The sequence below is a fragment of the Amphibalanus amphitrite genome, unplaced genomic scaffold (assembly GCF_019059575.1).
Source record: "Amphibalanus amphitrite isolate SeventyFive unplaced genomic scaffold, NRLGWU_Aamphi_draft 000172F_arrow, whole genome shotgun sequence".
NCBI classification, from domain to species: Eukaryota; Metazoa; Arthropoda; class Thecostraca; order Balanomorpha; family Balanidae; genus Amphibalanus; species Amphibalanus amphitrite.
Genome location: NW_024881667.1, coordinates 433,085 through 455,647, shown reverse-complemented (window position 1 = coordinate 455,647; position 22,563 = coordinate 433,085). Strand labels below are relative to the sequence as shown.

The window sequence follows — 22,563 nt, the reverse complement described above, 5'->3', positions numbered from 1 at the left end:
GGCAGAGACAGGTGGCGGGGAGAGAGGAAGGAGGGAGGCGAGAGGTACAGCACAGCAGGCGACAGGCGGAGCGCCGCAACGAATGGAGCGGATCGGTGGCGGACGGGGTCGAACGACAGCCACTGGGCCTCCAGGGAGAGAGGCGAGGCGGCCACCCGACGACAGAAGCCGTATACCAGCAGCCGACGACGCCTGCGTGGGGGAGGGGGAGGGAGGAGCAGAATGGGGTCAGTTGAGCGCCGACCCACCACCCACCGCGGGCAGTCGCCTCCAACCCCCGATCAATAGTCTACGCGGAGAGTGAATTCTGGTGATTGACTGGGCTGTTTGACGTAAAAAGAGGGAGCGTAAGAAAGAAGCCAGTGAAAAACCAGGTTGGCTGAATGTGGAGGTAAGGAGCACGCTAGGAACATTTCTACGCATTATAAGAAAAGCTCCATCCAATTTTGCATCTCAAGTATCCATAACGATCACCCACATTGAATGGACGTATACCACCTGGAGTGAAATCTCGACTTTTCTTCAGGTAATCTGATAAAGCTATGTCAGATTCAGCGAAGTGGCGCCCAACTGCACAAGTTCCTGGTGTGCAGCCAGCTGTCGTCGCCAACGTCCCTTCGTTACCGCACTGTATGTCCGCGTCGCCGCGGCGTCCAACAGGTGCGCCACAAATGCGTCAGTCGCGCCACGGCCGTCGCACCGTCCTGACCAGCTCATTAATATCCACAGAGGACCGGCAACCACGGCAGATGTGACCGCTGACCGGAGCCCACACGACCGGCTGGCATTCGGCCATACGCGAGCGACGGAGATTCAGCGACCCATGGGAGTAACTCGACTCCTGGAATTCCTGCCTGCTTACATCCAAAAAAGGTCGCGTGGCTAAAAAAGGTAACATCATAAATTGAAGGACGATTACAATTACATCTGAGTCATATCCACTTAAGTTTACTAAAAGCCAAACCTGTGCTAATTTATTGTCACATGAGTAACGCAGCTCGCAAGCAAGAAACAGCTCCCTGACAATCCGTCACCGACATTCGGTGGCCATCCCGCGCCGGCCGCTGCGTGGTCGTCAGTACCGCGCGCTCTCCGGTCGACCGGTCACGGCGGTCGGCGGTCGCCGGCGACCCAAGAGAGGCACGTCGGCCCATAAAGGCCCCAGCGCCGGCGGAAATCGAAGCCGGTCCGCTGATAGCATTTAGGGCCTCAATCCAGTGTAGGAGGCTGTCCAAAGACTGAATGACGTCGTTGGGTTCCAGGCTGGTGGGTAATCTCAGTGATTGAAGCTTCAAGGGATCGGAAGTCGACAACAGCCTCAGTTTCGGTCGAAAACAGTCAACGTCAAAAATATGCCAGCGGTTGGATGGCAGCGATGAGTCAACGGTCACCGATACGCTTAGTTCTTCCACACTGTCCGGAAACGACAAACAGAAACTAAGGAAGATAAACCATGGCAAAATGCCGAGCTGGGTGTTCTAATAATGAATAAGACGTTACCACAGCTCATAAACTGCTGCACGCGATAGTGAACACTGCAAAGGAACAATCGCAATCACTAATACAACAGCCATTATGCAATCGACAATACACGGAATCTCAAGCACGTTGATCGTGTTCCTTGCGATGTGGAGTGCCACGTCCGCACTCCACAGTTAACAAGCCAGTAACGGGCGTGGCGGTTACCGTCACCTTGTACCATGCATTCGCCGTATAAGTGCATAGGACGGAACAATACGGACTCCCATGTTGCAGCGACTGGACGCTGAAACCAAGCACGACGTTGCGCAATGAAGAAAGTGGTGACAAAGTAGCGCCATGAACAATCGAGCTAAGGTGTGAAGTGTCCTGCTTGGTTGCAAGAATGGCACACAGCCCGCTGGACAAACTCCAGGTGGATGGGTCTCGACCTTCGCACGGCCGCTCCGAGCAGGTGAATGAGGTGTCATCGATAAACGTCCATGTGGCAGGGGAAGTCGTCGACGTTAGCTTGCACGAAATTCAGGTCGCCAAAACCTGCCAGGTTACAGCGGGTTGACACCTCGTACCTTTTTAGTTCAAAGGATACAGGCCAGGTTCGGCGCAGAAGTAGTCTTCGGCGTTCGTCAAACGGAACGGGAACAAACCTCATGCTCCCGGACTCACGGCCTAGACTCGCCGCAGAGTCAGGCGTGGTCCGCCACAAGGCAGTGGCCTCCCTGACCCACCGCTGACCCGTCTGTGGCCCGCCGGTGACCTCTCCACTAACCTCCGCGCGTCAGTGGCGTGCGGCCGGAGCTCCGCACGGACACCGCCCTGCCGGAAACGGGCACGGCACAACACCGGCCGACAAATACCCGTGCGGAGTAATCGGTCTGTGGTGCTGCCAGCCTCGATCCTGGCAGGTGAGGCAGCGGCAGGTCGCATTATTGAACAGTGAGACAACTGGTCAAATATACACAAACGTGCTGGTGGCTCCAGAATGTCACGCAAAACTTGCGGGCCCGCATGGTCAAGATTGACTAATTGCTCTAAAGAGGAGCGTAGAAAGAAAACCTTAATTATGTCATGGAACTGATCTAAAGAAAGCGTGAGCAGCTTTCATGCAGTTGAGCAACAATGACGGTCAACGCATAGCTTACGTCATTGTACTTCAGCTCGTGATGCGTATCATGAGAGAATGCCCTAATCGCGAGCCGAATGATGGAGAGAGTGAGAGGGCACTGGTTCCAGGTAGGAGGATGTTGACCTTTTCACTCCGAGGTCCGACCCAAATGATAGGTGTCGACAGATGGCCATGGCCAGAAATGCCTCTTTTTATCCATGTGAAAGGGATGCTATTCGCCTATCTACGTTCCTAAGACAAAGGCCGACGATGTCTGGCGCAGCCGAGCAGAATTTGTCGAAAGCAGGCTCTCATTTTTCCGCGTCTTCCAACGTGGCTTCTCAATAGGGCCCTCTAATTGGCGCAGCTAAGTCATGTACCACGCACCTAAAAAGGCTCGTTTTCAGTACTGTTCAAATGTCCATTGACATGCTAATGCACATGGCGACTGTCCAGCACGCTGAAAGGAGCCATTCCAAACGGAGAGCTCGTACACGGTGCATGCTGGTGTGGTGGCCCAAAGTCGCCTTATCCTTCCCGAGAAACAGTACATCCTGCTTTGGAACCGCCGCGCCGCACTCATGGTCCACAGACACCGCATTAGCGTTATCTTTACGTCAGGAATTTATCGCCGGTGTTACCAGATTGTGAGGCGGGCGCCTAACTGTATGGAGCTGCCAGTTTGTGTAATAAAAAAGTCCTAAAGGGTTCTCTAAAATGTTTTGTTTTACTGAGAACATGTTTCGCTCATCAAGGCTAAGGAAGAGGATTCAAGTTAAAGTAATACAGAGAGCTTTGAAATATAGTTTAAAGAAAGAAAAATCGATTGTGCCTTTAGCTGGCGACTCTGGAGGTCACCTGCCCCAAACGAAAACACGAAACGGGGTACGGACTACGGAGGCCGATGACCTTTGACAGAGTACCATCATCTGCGAACGTCGCGCACCTGTGTTCCGAGGAGCAGCCGGCGGCGATTTCGTTCAACGACGCAGCTGGGGCTAGCCAGACGCGGCGGCACCGACCCGCGATGGGAGGGTGCCCCTTCCCGTGGTCCGACACCCATGGAGATTAACGGGCACGGACCCACGATGGCGTACGATAGCGGTGTGGGCGTTCCCGAGACCATTATTGGTCCCAGAGGATCGGGTTATTGCCATTCGCGGCGCGTGGCGTGGCGGTGGAGGGACAGGCGGATAGTGCCTCCAGAGGACGGGTCACGCCAGTCCACTGGGTGTCTCAGCTGGGAGTGTGCGCTGTCCGCAGGCGTCCGCTGACTACCCACATTGGACGCGCTAGGTGACGGAATAAGGTGGATACCTCGCGCGAATAACCCGACGCGGATACCTATTTAGCTAAGGCATGGAACAAACGAAAGCAACGTATTTCTATGGCTTCTCTCATATCGTTTGCGAATAACACAACGCAATGTTCATCCTGTATAGCCGAAGTTTATCTCTGGTTTGGACAGCCCTCCTCAGATAAATCGATCCCGTTATGTCTCTCGCCTTCGCTCGCGCCTCGCGGCTGGTCCACAAAAGGCCCCGACCAAGGCCGGTCGGTAGGCTCGGATTAGCCCAACGGATCATCGGTGGCCACAGCCAACAGAGGCGACAGGCGACCAAAGAAGCGACAGCTGCGCCGGGAGTGTTTGCACTGACCTCATAGAAGTGTTTGATGTTCTTCAGCACGGTGGAGAGGTTACGGATGCGCGCGCTGGCGTCTCCAGGACTCCGTGTCATCTCCCGGTGCGGCACGTCTGGGTAGCTGTAAACACAGAGGTCACAGTCAGATATAAGCGGGATACGGGTTAGACTGACGGTGACGGTCACCGGTTAGCTACACACAAGTGGTGGGTTGTACGCATTACGCAGTCGAATTGTGCGTAAAAAAATCACACTAGACAGACCACTCCTGACGCGTAGAACGCAAGCTGTATCGACGATTCATAGGTCCAAGGTGACTGGTCACGGGTCAGACCGACAACTAAAACAGGTCAGTTCGAGGGGTAGCTGGTTAGGCGGGTTATGTCCATGACTTGTATGTTTTCATCCGATTACAAGCCTAACAGTTCAATCAGAGGCAATGACTCTGGATTCATATCGGGTCGACCACCACGGCACCACGTCGGTTTGCATTGCGCTTGAGGTCACGCCAGGTCAGACCACAGGTTACAGAGACCATGGGGTGGGACCGACGGCCTCCTCAGACTACAATCCGCCCCATTTGCCGTCCTGGGAAAATGCTGCAAAAGTTGGCACATAAAGAGTGCGGTTACCCGCGCAACTACAGACATTACATCGTAAAATGCAAAGTGGCCAACACGTGAAACAACAACATCGGGGTTAAATTCCGCCACTTCGTGATCCGTTCAGTCTGCAGGCAGACATTTTGACGAACAGACAGGCTCACGCTTGCAGGGCAAGAAAATGTCTGCCGACAGCACCAAAGCCGACACGCTACCGCTGTAAGCCGCCGAATAAGCTTTCCGCCACACCCCTGTGCATGCGAGCTCACTTGAATAATCATGTCAAGGACCCCGTGCGTTCCTTTTTGGAAAGGCATCAGCTCTGTACCGGATAGTCAGAACTATGTAGAACTCACAGCTTGGAGACACGAAAGGCCAAGAACTGGAAAATATATCGAATGAAGAGCGAGACCAGTTCTGTTTCATTGTGAAATGATGCTTTCTGTTACCAAGTGGCATCACCTGCAGGGAACGTATCCGGATATATACCTACCATCCAACCAACACAGAGAAACAATGCGATAGCGCCATGCCACACGGACATCCGCAGTGACAATATTGGCGCAGTTCGGCACAAGCGATGTGCGAGCGGCACTTCGCCGGCAGTGCTGACAGCGCGTGCCAAACACGGGTCAGTAATGCGGACAAAAAGTGGGCGTCCACTGCGGACCGGGCGGGCCGGGCGTGCGCCGGATAGCTATCAGCCGGCACAAGGACTGAGAGAGGATAGCAGGGTGGGCCGCTGCTGCAACGGACCAGTGCCGTCGAGATCGTCATCCTCAGTTATTGCGAGTAGTAAGGGCCGATGTCTGGGATGGACCATCGCGGCACCTCGTTCACCAAATGTGGGTACTTCAATAATGGATAACAGAACGCCCGCCACATTCATGGGATAGATCCATTTACAATAGTGTCACGACCAGAAGATATCGACTGAAGAGGGCGATCTGTCGAACGGGCTCTATCCATCCGTTATGCATGACGCAATGTCACGCTTGAATTGAGCTCGTGATGTTATCCGAGCCATTATGTGAACTGTGGGATGCGGTGTACGACCGTTGGGTTGGTGGGCAGCCAAACGAGATGAGAGACATTCCAGCCCGCCGCAGGATGTTATAGACACTCTCAGTCTCGGAGACCCAGACCACACCAGCAGACCCAGCCCACTGAAGCTCTGAGGCTGCACTGACCTACGCCTCGCGTTTTGACGGCCAGGACCACCAGTTTGGAGTCACTGTCCGAGTTCATGCCCGCGGGAGTCGGTCAGCAGCACAGTATCGCGCTCACTGGACCGTGGAGGACTCCTCCGACCTATCTCTATCACACCAATCACAGTCCATCACAGGGCCACTATAGCCAGCCTAGCTCAGCTCGTCGAAGTCCAGCCCTGTGCCAACCTCGACACAAGCCTAGATTTAGCCTCCCAAGAATATCACACGGCTGCAGACGGGCACCATGCTAAAGATCTTGCAGTTCAAATTCAGAGCAATAGATTTATCCCAGAGCAAATGTGCACTTAGGGTGCTGTATCGGGAGCCACTCTGGTTAGATACGTACCGGAGCAAAAAAAAATCGACATCGCGAGGGTCACACGGCAGAAGATATCGCTCAAATGGAGGCTCCTAAGCCACCGAAGGTTTTATGACTGATAACTTTCGACTGTCATCCACTAAACATAGGTCGTTCTGACTTCACACTCAGACTCGAAGACTATTTTCGTCTCTTTATGAGACGTCTCAAGTGGACCCCAGGTCATTCCTCAGCCTCGTCTTCGCCTCGGCGGCTTCTTCGTCTAAGCCACAGTAATAGTCCGTCGTCTTTTTTCGTCCAAGCCACAGTAATAGTCTGAAATCCAAGCACCCATACCCTCGAGTTCCTAGTCTCTATGCTGGCCCGATCCCGATCCAGTGGGTCACGCGGGCACCAGGCTAGCGGGCCTCCCTGCAATGCAGTCACGACGCCGACCCCGGCGCCAACCGTAACGACGCACCCGGGTCGATGGCAGCGGGCGGGGGCGGGGGCGGCAGAGGGAGGCGAGCCGCAGCCGCGTCCGTTACAGAGCCGACGCCAACTCGTTAAAGCCGTGCCGCCAACTGATTGCCCCCGACTGGGATGGCTGGGGAAGACGGCGGAATCTGAGCCAGCTAATGACATGGCCGGGAGTACGCCGGAGCCGCGGCGGTGCAGGCCACCAGGGGGCGTGGACCTCTTTAGTTTGAGAGGTCATCCCAGTAAGGTCGTGACCGGGGCTTCATCAGGAGGACTCTTGACGAAACTCGTGAAGGAATCTCCTGCTTTTACCATACAAAACACTCGACTATAGCTCCGTCATCCAGCGGATGTGTAGACCAGGCGTTAGACAGCATTTCTTCGCCATTCCCCCGCCTCTTCAACTTGAAGCTCCTTTCGAGAATTCTCGTACGGTGCAGAAGCGTAGACAACTGTAACGTTTGTTGCGCTCCGAGCGCCTCCGGTGCATCTCGAGGGCGGGCGGGCCGGTGAGCGCCGCCCGGCCGTCGTGACCCGGCGCACTATCGGCCACCGGCTCTGGTCGCCTCGTTAGCGACTGCAGAGAGGTAGGAGAGTCTCCGCTGATGAGCGTGGCACGCCCACGAGGAGTGGGCACTCAGGAGGCTGTTTTTACACGGCCGTTTGGGTGGAGTGGCGGCTGCCGGACGGTGGCCGCAGCCGTAAACAGACGGCGATTATCACGGCCTACCGAACCGGCGCGCTGCGCAAGGAAAGGGGCGTCCACGCAAGTCATGTTGGCCGGTATATGGAACGCAGCAGGCGCATCAATACCCAACATCACTTCTATGCACGAAGATGAACTTCCGTAAGCGAGCGAGGGTGAAGTGAGGGGCATGTTCGCGCGCCTCAACACTGGGCGGATACAATAGGCTGGCTCAAAATATGTATAGTTACTTAGCGACTCTTTGTCCTTGAAATTGAGCGAAGGACTATTGTAATGCCCGGAGGGTTGAGTGCAATACGGTCTCAGCTATGGAAAGCCGTTTATTCCTCTGTCCAGAGTGGCAGAATGCGTCCGCCCTGTCCCTCTGCGCTGACAAAGTACTAAAAAAACCCTCGCACAATACCCAGCTGAGACCAGCATGTCACAATCGCATGTATTACAAAATAGTGCATGCACGATAATCTGCTCTAATTGGGTGCGTGACCTTGCAGTGTTGTCAACTGCTGAAGGCTGCGTGATCGGTGCAGCTCATCACCCTGTGAGCGAAACACAAAGGAGCAGAAGTTTACCTTACTGGCTGTAATTCATATAGTTGCTCGTAGTTGTGCGTTTACGAGCTGAATTTTAGGACCACAAACGTCTTCCAATCCGACTGACAGGCAGGGACTGTCGTCAGGGACTGTGAAGTCAGAACGGCAGATGATGCCACGTGCCGCGTGATACGCGATACTACTGTTGCCACGCCGCCGTGGCTCGGTTCCATCTCTCCTGCAGGAGCGGAATGCGAAAACAGGATGGGCAGAGACAGATATGATCAGACCAGCCTTTCAACTTCACAGAGGATGGTCTGAACCATTCTCGGAACAAATAGCTACACTATTGCTCATCGTATCCGCTGAGCAAAACAAGAAATCGTGAGCCTACGCCGGTCTTAAATAGGCCGCGACATGAGCCAGTGAGCAGGTTTGAGTCGCTCCATGTTCGTGATAAAAAGCAGGCACCATCCACAGCCAAACTCCCTGCTCGTGTATCGTTCAGCCAGTATCATCTCTCCTTTTCGCGAGCGTCAAAGGCTAACGGGGGCGAATCACTGCGAACTAGTAGCCAGTCATCTCTTCAGCGGAGCCATCCGGACAGCGGCTGTTGGCCGCTGTCAGTTGAGGCCAGGTGTGGCACACCCCGGTCGGAGCGGCACCGGACGGCGGCAAGTCGAGACACGGGGCTGATGGGTCGGGGGCTGACGGGTCGGCGGCAGTCGGTCAGTGGCACACTGGCCAGAGTAGGTGAACAGGTGCACGCTGCTGATGGAAACGAGGAAGAGAAGGGTCCAGAGCGGTATTTGAGACGACTGTGAGCCAGCGTGCGGAGGTGGTGGACCGGACGAGGTGCAAGTCAGACCACACTCCGAGATAAGTCGGTCGGTCATTCGCCCGAGGTCGGGTGTCGGAACATCGCTCCGCTAGCGCGTGTCACAGGTGAATCATAGACTAACCCGTGGCATTCGCATATATATCGGTATGGCGCAATAAGAGTCGTATTGAAGTCCTAAGAACACGTCAGCTTCCACAGGCATGATGCAAATCTTCGTCAAGATCATGAACCACCACCAGTCACATCAGCAGCCTGTCGGTGGGAGTGACAGTTCAAAACTGTCTAGCCTCCTCGGCGCCGTGGTCGCCCCCACCCGTCCTCTCCTGACCTACTGCGAGCCCAGCTGCAATCATCCCGGCCCGCGTCGTCGATCGCGGGGCCGGGTATTGACGACCGACGCCATCGACGACCCAATCTAGGGCAGGGCGACGTCGCCGCTCCCGTCCGTAAGCTGGGACATCGTGGACGACGGCGACAAGAGGTCGGGCGGACAGGATATTCGGGGTAGAATGTATGTACTCCTTAGCGATTCGAGCGCAAAATTGACATGCATGTCACAATTCAGGAAATTGAGACACCTGAAATTATGCGCTGCAGGTGCGGATGTTCCGACACTTTTTAAGTGATGGCCTCCGTTCGGTATTGTTGTTCTAGCCATTGACACGACTCGTAGAGTCCAATTACACTCGAGTGAAATTCCAGCGCCCACAAAAAGTCATTGTCTCTGGACATGCCCAGATGGTTGTCAAACAGGACGACCCATTCACGCCAAAACATGCAACGATTACAACGGCTGCATTGCCTGCACGAGCAAACGGATAGTTAACGCTTGGCAAATGCGTCCCATAATGTCCATGCGGCCCATGGCCAAGAACCCTCCTATCTCGTCAGTCGGACTGGGTACGGTTTCACTGGAAACGCTCAGGCATAACACGAAAAAGCCGGCCTAGGTGCAGCACGAAAACGACAGATAGCCATTACGGGAGAACTCTTGGCGACGACGGCACGCTGGCCTTCTTGGGGATGTTCTATGGTAAATATATTCAATCCACTGCCTTCCGAGACAAAGCCGTCGTTAGTCACTACATTCTCCTGACATGACTTCGCTCAACCGAAGTCAAGCCGAGAGTGAATAGGACAACTTCTCGGTGACATTCTCCTGGTTTGAATTTGCATATTTGTCACTCTCACACCCCAGCATTGCAGCACCATCATGAAGCATCATGGCCGACTTGAAACCCGGTTTTAAAGTCGAGGCCTCTAGGTCACTGTGGTCCACATGGTCCTCGAAGCCACACCCATGGTCCACATCGACGACGTGCTAGGACAAGCTGGCGTCGGCAAATATAAGTATTGAGTAACTTTGTTGCAGCTATAACCCGAATATGCTAGAATTAGAATGGTAACTGTGAACCACGATCCACTGACAGCCGGACGGCTTGGTTGTCATCACGGAACAAGCTGCTGAAGTTCCCAGCAGTTCAGTAACGAGAAGAGAACGTTAGTTCTGAGAAGTTCAGGATTTCAGAGTTAGCCAAAGTGTTTCGCAAAGCGAGCTCCTGGATGCCGTCCAGAGAGGTCGCTACCCCTGAAAGCACTCTGAATAATTAAATAAACATGCAAATTATACTGCCGAGTATGAATGAAGGCGTAAATGTCCCACCTTCGCAAATTAAATAAACATGCAAATTAGCCCACAAAGTGTGAATCAGACCATAAGTGATGGCCGGGGAACACCTCCAAAATTTACATATCGACCCCTGCGACTAAAAACGTTATCAATCACAGTGAGCGGCGGTCGATGGGCGTTTCCGTCCCCGAGAGGTGCTCATAAAAGCACCGCTGGCCGACGGCGCACCGGTGCCGCGCTGCGGTGCAGGTTCGGATTTATACGAGCGCTGCGCTGGGACCGGGCCGAGTCGTCAGCGCTCGTCGTCACTGTGTCACGCCACAGTTCACAGAGGAGCGGCGGCCGGCGCTGGGCCGGGTCGGGTCGGGACGGGCCACAATCGGAGGAGGAGGACGCGACGTAACGGTGCGCCAACCATTGTCACAGACGGAGAGCGCCGGCGCGGCCCCGTGACCCACGCAATCAGCGCTCCGAGCTCGTGGACTCGGGCCGGCGGAACTGTTGAGAGTCGCCGAGCGTGGAAAATAGGCAGGTATGCGGCTTTCCGTGTCAAGACAAAACGGCAGAGACCCAGCAACGAACGTAGCATGTGCCTAAGTAAACCCACGCTCAGTTCGAGCAGTCGCCTTGAGAGACCTTAATGCCTTCTCCAAAAAAGGGACACGAAAGTAGCGCCGCCGGATGCCTTTCCATAGCGGGATTGTGTGCTGCATGCAGGTGTTGGTGCCAAGTGGGTCGACGATGCTGCTAAAACGAGCAGCAATGGCGTGCAATGCTGCAACTTTTTTCTACGGCACTGACTTCAGTTCACGATCGTCCGATCTTGTGCCACGTCCAGGAACCGCAGCCATATTTCATCGAACTGCTCGAGGGGAGGTGGCAAGTCTGCAGGGGCGGGCAGACGGGCCAGACTGGCGCCGGGGGACCGGGTTATCTGGGCCAGTAGCCCTGACCAGCCCGGCCCCTGGAGAGCGCCCAAGGTCAGGACTTACTGAGAGTGTAACTGCGCCGCACGTGCTAATGTATGCGAGCCGAACACAGAGACAGAGACAAAGTATCGCGCTAGGCAGGAACAATGGCGAGCAAACAATGACAAAAACGGTAGAAAAACACCTTCCATGCGGCCGCACAGAGACGAGGGGACGCATTTCGTCCGCTTTTTTCGTTGGCCAATCAATGTGATCGCATGATCGGTCATGATTTCGAAAATAAGAATCCACCGGAGCGGAAACCAGCAGCGTGCTCTCGCGTGCGTTTCGGCAAACCATTGCGCCACCTGCTGTGATCTGCGCACGGTAGCCCGGTCCGAAATCCGCCAAAGATGCCCCGACGCCGGCGGCCATCTTTGTTCCAGTCCAGCTGCGCCCAAGGTCAGGCCAGACTGGCCGACAGTGCGTTCACAACAAACAGACCGTAAGGACTACGGAGGAAGCTCTCACCGCCGCAGTTCGCATATAGCTCACCATCAGATCAGTACTGTGTTAATATAATGCTTTAAGTTTTGACAAAAGATGCGCCAATTTAGCCCGAAACGGAAACTTCAACAAACTAGATAGAATTCAACGAATCATTTATAGTCCGACTGAACAAAAATCCCGTCAAACACAGCTTCTTGTGAAAATGCAGGCACCAGCCGCCGTCACCACCTCACCAGCCCACCAACCGTCACCAGCCGCCACCACCACCGACGCCAGCCGTCTCCAGCCGCCTTCACCAGCCAACCAACCGTCACCAACCGTCACCACCGTCACCAGCCGCCGCCATCACCGTCGCCGCGGGTGGCCGGTCAAGGGTGGCGTCAGCACCGGCTACGGACGGGGTGGTGCCTGAGGTCCGTGACGGGACACAGACGACAGCACCGACCGACCGCCGGGCTGGGCCGGGCCGGCCGGTCGGTCGGCTCTGGGTGGAGCTGTAGTTAGGAGGTATAACGTACCGATACGCTCCGTGACAGGTAACTGAGAGCTTCCAGAAGCTGCTGCCGCATTGCTGAAGGCATGCATTCATTGAACAATGCACGTAATACGCATGACAAGTTGCTTGTGCGCCTTCTATACTTCAGACTCTCATGTTTTAGTTTTACGTTTACAAGCATTGTCGACAGCATTAGGTACTGCTGCTTCCCGAAGTTTGGACAACGTCGTCGAAAAGTCTCGCGGAGTGTGGGTTCCTGATGAGAAGACGTCACGCGACCTCAGATTATAGAGCACATCACCGTGCTTTCAGAGCCTTGCTCCTTCCTGTCTCATTACTGGGAGCGGGGACGGGGGAAGTCGGATGGCCAGCCGAGTCTGACGGTGACGGACCCCGGCAGAGCTGAGCGGGGCGCCGGACCGTATCGCACCACCTGCAGGTCACCTGCTCGGAGGACTTCGCTCCCCACAGGCCCAGCGTGTCCGACGGCACGAGACGGACGGAAGACGAGTCGGAAACGTTAAATGGTTTGGACGACCAGACGGACAGGCCTTCGAACTACATCAAGAAGCACGCACCTCACCACATGGCCGCAATTCGACAACTGGGCAAATGTGAGAAATGATTTCCACGACAAGAACTGGAAGCTGCGAGGCTAGACTGCAAACAAGCTACGACATCTGACATAAACATGACGAGATAAAACAGTTTTGCATTGTCGGGAATAGCGGGACAAAGTACAAAGAGTTCGCTGCCTAGAGTGGCAAGCAAGCCAAATGACCAAGCTCATGATTGTGCAAAAGTACACCCTAGCTATCCCACGGGCAGGAACGGCACTAGGATGACACTGGTGAGGGTCTTCGCGGACAAAGGCGCACAGTTCGAGCCTGGTCGCTGGGAGCAGAGTACTGTTTGCACAGGTGAGTTGACACTCCCGTCCACTGTTTGTCCGTGAGAAGCGGCAGCTGACGGCCAGTGGCTCGCCTCGGCCAGGCGGCACGATTCCGAAATTCCCAGACGGCATCAGAAGCCCGATGGCACGCCGGGAGTGTCGCTAATCGGCAGCTCGTCTGTCGGAAATGACGTCAAAGGGGCGACAGACCAGGACCCATGCAGAGACAATAATCGCTATCGGTAGTTGTTCGTGCAACGTGAGCCTTCGAGTCCCTGCTTTGTTAAGGATAGCAAAATGTTTTTAATAGCATTGCATTGTAGTCACAAAGGTCATGAAGCCAATGGTCCCTCGAGCCTCTGATGTTCCCATATGATAATTGTCGTTCCGACAGTCCAGCTAATCTCAAGTTCTTATAAAACATCCAGCTGAACAAATCAAGATACCCAAGCTGGTCTGCGCTTATCCTATCAAGCACCCCATCACGGAACTCTGGTCACATTCTGTCGCGGCCGGTCGTCTGCCGGCGCGCCTCTGCTGAGCCGGCACGGACCAAGGTCGGCACACCGGGCTGCACCATCCGGCTCCGGCGACCACCGCAATTGGCCGCAATTCGACAACTGGGCAAATGTGAGAAATGATTTCCACGACAAGAACTGGAAGCTGCGAGGCTAGACTGCAAACAAGCTACGACATCTGACATAAACATGACGAGATAAAACAGTTTTGCATTGTCGGGAATAGCGGGACAAAGTACAAAGAGTTCGCTGCCTAGAGTGGCAAGCAAGCCAAATGACCAAGCTCATGTCGCTGGGAGCAGAGTACTGTTTGCACAGGTGAGTTGACACTCCCGTCCACTGTTTGTCCGTGAGAAGCGGCAGCTGACGGCCAGTGGCTCGCCTCGGCCAGGCGGCACGATTCCGAAATTCCCAGACGGCATCAGAAGCCCGATGGCACGCCGGGAGTGTCGCTAATCGGCAGCTCGTCTGTCGGAAATGACGTCAAAGGGGCGACAGACCAGGACCCATGCAGAGACAATAATCGCTATCGGTAGTTGTTCGTGCAACGTGAGCCTTCGAGTCCCTGCTTTGTTAAGGATAGCAAAATGTTTTTAATAGCATTGCATTGTAGTCACAAAGGTCATGAAGCCAATGGTCCCTCGAGCCTCTGATGTTCCCATATGATAATTGTCGTTCCGACAGTCCAGCTAATCTCAAGTTCTTATAAAACATCCAGCTGAACAAATCAAGATACCCAAGCTGGTCTGCGCTTATCCTATCAAGCACCCCATCACGGAACTCTGGTCACATTCTGTCGCGGCCGGTCGTCTGCCGGCGCGCCTCTGCTGAGCCGGCACGGACCAAGGTCGGCACACCGGGCTGCACCATCCGGCTCCGGCGACCACCGACGGACCGTGAGACATTTCCGTGAGCCGGCCGTGACGGCATTTCCGCGCCAGGGTGTCTCCCTGGTCCGCCGGACGGCGGACGGCGCACGGGCCGGGGGCCCCGGCCGAGGGGCCACGGCTCCCAGCTCGGTATAATGTGGACTCGGGAACCCCGGCTGAGCGGCCGTGTACGGGCCAGAGGACCCTGCCGAGCGGCCGTGTACGGTAGCCCGCTCGAGTGGGGGAGTCCGGCCGCTCGGTGGTCGCGTGGACAGGAAGAGGGCAGGGGAGGGACGTCCGGCCGGCCCGGTATCGACCGAGCGGCCGGCAGTCCGCCCGGTATTCGGGGGACCAGGTGCGGTGTGAGGAATAATCAGCCCGCCGGGGCCCCCGCTCAGGACGGACGGGACGCCGCGTCGATGCTGCACACGCGGGGCACGCGCAGCTGGCCGCCTCCCTCCCCATGTTCGCGCTCCCCGCAGGTATGTCGCCGATTCGGCACGCTTCAACCACCTGCCGTGAAACCAGATGCACCACAATGCAACGCAACACGGAACAGAGCTACCGAACACGGCCGGTCTATAACGTGCTCCGAAAATAGTCGATGTAGCCATGCAATAGTCGCATCGATGTCCTTCCATGTGTCATTTCAACAAGCCAACGACCTAATCCCAGCCTGTTTCTCGGCCAAAATAATGTCAAGAATGCCCAGCATGCTGCTCCTACACTGTAATATCCGCATTCCACCAGCAATGCCCGATAAATTTGCCTTTCTGATGAGTTCCGCCTACACCATCTTGTCCTCATACAGATCCCTGATGTCTGTTCACTTGCACCGTCCCCGGGGACAGCCTCCTTCTCCTGTCGGCCCCAGCGGCCTCCCTTTCGTTCTCCCTAGCCTTCCTTGCGACTACCATTCGCTAGTCATCGCCCGGGCGGCCGGGTCGGGCCGGCCTCGGCGGCAGCTGGCGACGGCCGGCGCGGCGGTCGTCAGCCTCCGTTAGTCGCCGCACCCCGGCGGCTCGCCGAGTTCCGAGAGCCCCCGGCGAGGCCACCGGACGACGGCCTGGGAGGGCCACCGAAGTGCTAGGACCCGGCAGTGGACACTGCGGGGCCGCCTGGGAGGGCCGCGGGAGTGCTGGGACACGGCGGTGGATACTGCGGGGCCGCCTGGGAGGGCCGCGGGAGTGCTGGGATCCGGCGGTGGACACTACGGGACCGCCTGGGAAGACGGCAGGGGTGGTGGGACCCGGCGGAGTACCAAGAGCCACCTAAACACGACACACAGGAACTGTTGCGCAGAACAGGCATCCCAAGGACCGAGGATGCAAGCTGCCGTACAGAGCTGCGATTCAACAATCAAGGGTCACAAACAGCTCAAAGGATCATGACGTTCAGCGCCAGAAAAGTAGTTCGCCGCAGCTAAATCAAATCGGTTGACAGCCATGACGTAACTTCATGACTGCTATCCATGTCATAGAGCACCATTCGAGCGACAAGCCTTACTAATAGTAGGCGGCTAATCATCGGCCCCCATTCAACCAGTATCGAACTTCTCCATCGAACCCTATCCGATATGCCCTCCGCTCACTCCATTCCAACAGCGCACGACCGGCACACGCCCAACGCCTGACCGACCACGGCCACTTTGTGCAGTGTTGTAACGGCTCTGCCGCCGCGGTGAAAGGCCGTGCCGACAAACGGCCGTGCCGCTCCGAGAGGACGCACGGGGAGCACGGGGCGGGCCGGACAGCACGGACCGGGCGCGGCACGCCCTCGTGACCGGCCGCCCGGCGTCCCAGCGTGTCCCCCGGCGTGTCCCCGGTCGGCCGGAGCGGAAATGGCCGCCGGTGACGATGGGTGGTCGATGACGTCACATCGGTTCAATTGTGACGTCATCCCGGCCTAATTGTCACGGCACGAGGTGGTGGCATCACGAGGCGACACAGGGCCCCTGGCGCGGGACTGGGTGCCATCTGCACTGAAATATCATATGCGGCGGTGGGTGTCATAAATTCACGATTCCAATCAAGCGACAGCTTCTGCAAGGTCGAGTTGATTGGTGGCAGTGATTGCCAATCTTCAGAACGTTAGAACGCTGCTATACGATGGAAAGCTCCCTCTAATTTCAGAGCAGCATCTCAGCATCACCGTCTTTTAGCAGCTAAACGTGTACTCCTTGGGGTCTAACCAAAGCACAGTCTCGGCAAGTCAGATGATCAATCTGTTGTCATCGTATTTCGATACATCCATAAGATAAAACAATCCCCATCCGAAAATAATCATTGAAAAGATCTACCTGAACAATAGCGTAACAGAGTAGCAGGACGTTCCATTTCGACAAGCGCGGAAAGTCACCTGTCAGCTCAATAATTGTTATCTTGCACAATGAGCCGATCGCCAATTATCTTTGACAGCTGGTGAGCTGGGATTGGCTGGAACCAGAGGAGTGCCGCCGGGAACTCGAGGAGTGTCGGGGAGGAGTGCTTCCGACCGCCACCAGTCCCAGCCTCGCTGCTGGCGGACGGTGCGCTGCAGAACGTAACGGGTCGAGGTGAGCCAACACAGCTCGCCCCTCCACCCCACCTCCACCTGACATCAACTGTCAGTCGACTGCGTGGAGCTGACACGACGCGCCGCTCCACCCTGGGCCTCCACGGCGCCCGCCCTCCCCTAAACCCACCGCCAGCCCAGCTCACCCCACCCAACCCTCACTGCATGAGCTGACTTTAGTCCACGTTACCTCACCAGAGCCGGTATCCTTTCGTGACCTGGCGTGCCCTGCCCGACTGCCCTTCACACGCCGACAGTGATAAAATCCCTCATATACCGCAATCGCCATTGGCAAAGCGGTGACGCAAGCGAGCATTCCGGCACGACAAATGGGAGAGGTGCGAGGCGGCCGAACGGAGCCCGACACGACGGTTGCAGAATCCTCGGCGGGCGGCGCACGGCCCGTGCTGGAGTTCTGAGCACGGCCCCGGCTCAGTGCTGGAGCTGGCGTTCTGAGCAGTGAGCAACGTAAGAAGAACGGCGGGAGCAGCTGTTTGACAGTCCGCCAGTCGCACCTGCAGCGAATTTGGTGGATGGGATGCCCGTACGATCGAATATGAAAATATTTCTCGCCACGTGGTTTGCTTTTCGATCATCAGCTGCAAATATTACATGGAACATGAGTCATTACATACGCGCCCAGTTTTCAGCATCCACAGTTGTTTCCTCGGAACTGGCTGGTAGAACGCACAAAGTGAGAGACCACGGCGCACAGGACGTTAAGTGACCGTCGACTAAATAGGCCATATGATTGACAGTCATCCGAACACGACGTGACGGCCAGTTGGCTGCTGGTCGATGGTCTAGTCTGTCACGACGTCCGGCAACCTGCCAGATGTCACGCCTGTGCGAAAACAGACCGCGCGTCACATGGGGTGAATGTGTGCCGAGCGAGCCTATCGGACGGGAACGGGCCATCGCCACACCTTCGGACGGCCTCAGACGGCATCAGTAGTGAGTCGGGTCTCTGGAACGGGTCACAGCTTGGAACATAGTCAGTAGAGAGTACTTAGGGCTGGGTCTACCGAGTCGAAACTTAAAGGAAAAGTGCCACCTTCGTGAAATATGAAGATATCGTTGCTTTTCATTTTGACATTATTATTTTTCATGTTCTTTTTAAATCTGGTGCCAGAAGTGCATAATTCGCAAAAAAGTATGTCAAACTATTTAACATATTGGTACTATGTTTGTACTCTCTACCGCACCTTCTGTATGATGTCATAGCGATGACATCACACTCAAGCCAATCAGCCTTCAGAAGACAGTCTCGTCGGCTTGTGTCAGATTAGCTGATTGGTTAAAGCTGAGCTGATTGGAGCTGATTGGTTAAAAACCAAAGCCTCGCCGCGGGTGGCTGTATTACAGGATAAGAACGCATTCCTGGCATATTTTCTTTTAAAATTGCCGATACCTACAAATGGAGGCCGACATCGGCCGTAAGGTGGGACACTCTCGGGGTTTTCGGACACGGGCTACAAGATGGCCATCTCAGTTTCAAACCCCATGTTAAAGGTGACCCTTTTCCTTTAATTATTCTCGGGCCCGGGGCCAGATCACCACCCACTTCTCCCTTCCTCCCAGGGCGGCACAACTTTCTCGTGTGTTATCATGCAGAAACCCGACAAACAACGCTCCCTGAACAATGACACTACGAAACCGGCCTGGCACGCTCTCGAGCGGCAACGCGCCGCAGGTCCGCACCGAGTGCGACGAACTGTGCGCGGCGCCGGACCAAGCGCGGCGATCACCGCCATTGTCAGCCTCGGTCCGGCGACAGCAGGTAGTGAATGATAACGTCACATGATGGGTGATGACGTCACCGTATCATGGCAGGAAAGGAGGTGACGACAGTTAGTGATGATCGACACAATGATTTCATGGGTCTTTCATCACTATTGATGTGATAACCAATAAAATAACCGTTGCTTACTGGCATATCCACTTGCCAAAAGTGTGAGACACATCAAGGTTAATGATATCATTTTTAGTTGTAAGGTTAAATTCGTCAGAAACTTTTAAGACAGTCGATATCTGAATTTATATATGAAGAAAAGAGCGTTGTTGGCAATAAATGAGGATAATGAAACCAAAATAATTGTCTTGAAATTTCACCCGGACATAGCTACCCTGTATGTCGCTTTAAATCGTTATAAATGATGGTATATGCTAAAATAAAGTGAGGGTGAAGTCAGCTCCCTCCAAAACTTCCCACCGAGACATATGTTCAAAATCAAGTTATGTCTCGCATACCTGGCACATACCGAAAAAAGCCTGTCTCACCCCATTGAGATCGACAGCGAATAGTCCATCCGACGAGAGCCTCTGCACCTGAAATCCCTCCCTCCACACGTACCGAACAAGGTCCCCATTGTGTGGGAATGGCCCCATAAAGGTGAATTAACGAGCTGAAGGATCATTGGCTGCCGGAAAGAGTAATCATCTCCATATCAGCCTGCTACCTGCCGGCCGGCACCGTGGTCCGGACTGATTAACCGCAGGGTATTTTATCTCTGACTCCGACGTTCAGGTGGCCTGGCTAACCTCTGAGCGAACGGCACAACAATTAGGCGGACGGGACCGATTTTCTAATAAATCAGCGCTGATTAGCGCTCAGTGACGTTAATCCATCGATAGGTAATGAGCGGCTATCCCTATGTGGCGTGCCAGTGCCGGAATATCGGAGGTCCAGATTGGCAAACATCAGTACACACGGAATGACGAACTTGAGCGACCATCGGTCAATTGGACAGATATCAGCTAAATGGACCGGATATTGCCTGATATTGAGACTTGGCCGAGTATATGGAAGACCAATGAGCATTCTGGCATCGATGATGTTCCTCAACATCGTGACATTGCTGTCATTCTCTGACCGTATGACATTGTAGCACTATCCTTCCCCCTGTGGTTACCCCCCCCCCCCCGGATGACCTCACGTGCCCCATCTCTAACGCCAGTGCACGATATTCAGCGGTCTCTGCGTCCACCACAGGCTATCACGTGACCCTGCAGCGGTGACCGACGCTGTGTTTTCCTGCGGTCACGTGGTCGACCAACCCTCATTCGGCGCTGAGGTTGGCCGGTGGATCGTGACGCGTTCACCGCAGGTGAACAGAGCAGGCCATAAGAAGAGGTGAACAGGCCAGCTATCAGAACAGGCGAAAGAAGAGCAGAACACAAGATACACGTGACCCGAAAATGTGAGGAAACAGGCTAAAAACTAATGACTGAAGTATAAGTGAACTAAAGAGACACACTAAAAACAATCAAGAGTCATACTAATGACCGAGATCTGGTGGCTGGCGGATCAGTAAGTCAACCAGCGCATCTGGCTGACCAGAGAACGTAGCGAGGTCATCGGGTCTCATGGTCAGTGCCGCTCCCCGCATGCGACTTCTGAGCACAACAAGGCTTCAATGTTTCAGCTCCGACAGAGAAGCTTTCAAACTAACTCGATAAGCCACTGTGAATGATATAACATCAATATAACATCAAAGTACTTCGCGCCTCGTATCTGCAAACTGCCCACCATAGGAACTTTTCCAGCACACTGTAAAAAAAACTTACAAGCCCCTCGTAGAGGAATTCTCAGCGCAAAAATAACATTGCAGGAGCGTGTAAATTTGGCTAATTTTAGGCTAGTTGCCGAGCAACAAGCTTGTTCGACAAGGCTGTGCCTCGTATGCATACGACCACCGTGCTCCACCTAGTTTGACAACACGCACGTAAATAGCGTGGGTAGTGCGTCTACTAGGTGTCATAATAGCCCCTGCCTGGTAAGGTAACTAGCCACTGCCTACTAATTCATGCCCAGTAATTGTACTAGCCCCCAAGGCTAGTAGTGGTACTAGCTCAAGGCCAGTAGTGGCACTAGTTAACTAGTACCACTACTGGCCTTCGGGGTCGAGGCACTGGGTCGACGGAATTCCGTCGACGGAATTCCGTCAACCAGTGCCCCCGACTCTCGACCGCCACCCGCAAGTAAACAGACTGAGTAGCGCTGCAGCACATTTATTCGGGCACGAGAACGAGGACGAGAACAATAACAACGCCAGGACAATAACTATAACTTTAACAACAACAACAACAACAACAACAACAACAACAACAACAACAACAACTAACTGAATAATTTGCAATCAGGTTTCTTAAGTAACCACCATCAAACATTTGTGATTTTTCATTAGCTCTGCACCGGCGGCAGTCGCGGGGTGAAGGTAGGCCAGGACATATGTACATGGCCCCATTCTTTACCAGAGAAGTCTGTAATGGGTGAAAAAAAACGAATATCAACATTATTATTATCATAAGGCATACCAATCTGGAAAATGAATAAATTAAAGTTGAAGAAAGTGATATATTCCTGCCACAAGCTAGCTTAAGTCCCAAACATATAGCTATTCTGACTTGGATAGACGATAACGGCGCACTTCTGCCAACGACGGGCAACATTATGCGATATTATACATCTTCTAAGAAGCTCAACAACATAATAACTTTTGTTTACAAATGGACAACCTTTTTGTTGAGCACACAGCAAATGATACAAGATGCCTCACCTTCAATCAAGCCAAAGAGCAGTTGGGCAGACACACACAGTAATGGCGACGCAACACAAAATGGACGCCGGCTCCCGGATGCGGGGGGGGGGGGCTCCTTCTGAAAGCAGCCACAGACTCCTAGGTTGTAACATGCGACGAGGATAGCTATGAGGCACATCCTCATAGCCATCCCAAGCCGCTAACCACGCAAGCTTACCAGCACGTTTACCAGCTGCAGGCGTTCGTGACAACAAGCGGGGTTGCACGCAAGGTTATCCGTTTAGTAGGTGCCAGCCGGGACCTCGTCAGCTGAGCTAATAGCAAAATGACCTAATTGAGGGACACGCCAAAAACTGGCCGAGAACAAGCCAACGGCGGGTAACACTGTGAGGCTGTGTGTAGTTCATTAACACTGCGCAAAATTAGGTTCCTGAACATGCTCTCGCTCGTAGGCATTTGTTCCACAAAGGGCATTGTTAACGTGCATGGCTCTGACTACTAATGTCCATATATGTTGTAACGAGGTGCAAGGGAGGCACTCGTAAAAAATGCCTAATTTCAAAATTAGCTAGTGAATTTTTTTACAGTGCAGGTCCGTGAATCATTGAGAGCGTCTTCAGACTGGCTTCATCCGCCAGATCAGAAGAGCCCGGTCGTGTCGGTCCCAGAGCGTTCAGAGGGTAGGAGCGACTGTCCCTGAGGACCATGGACCCGACGGAAGGGACGCCGCAGCCGGTCCTCCACAGTCACA

At 54.5% G+C, this 22,563-nt stretch overlaps 1 protein-coding gene across 1 annotated transcript in view; it reads right to left on the bottom strand.

Moving 5' to 3' along the window:
• Nucleotides 1–22,563, bottom strand: part of LOC122383751 (girdin-like) — a 116,453-nt gene that overhangs the window by 80,517 nt on the left and 13,373 nt on the right. The window contains exon 3 of the mRNA XM_043370494.1: nucleotides 4,243–4,348. Within this exon, the coding sequence (XP_043226429.1) occupies nucleotides 4,243–4,348 (106 nt within the window). The remainder of the gene's footprint in view (nucleotides 1–4,242; nucleotides 4,349–22,563) is intronic.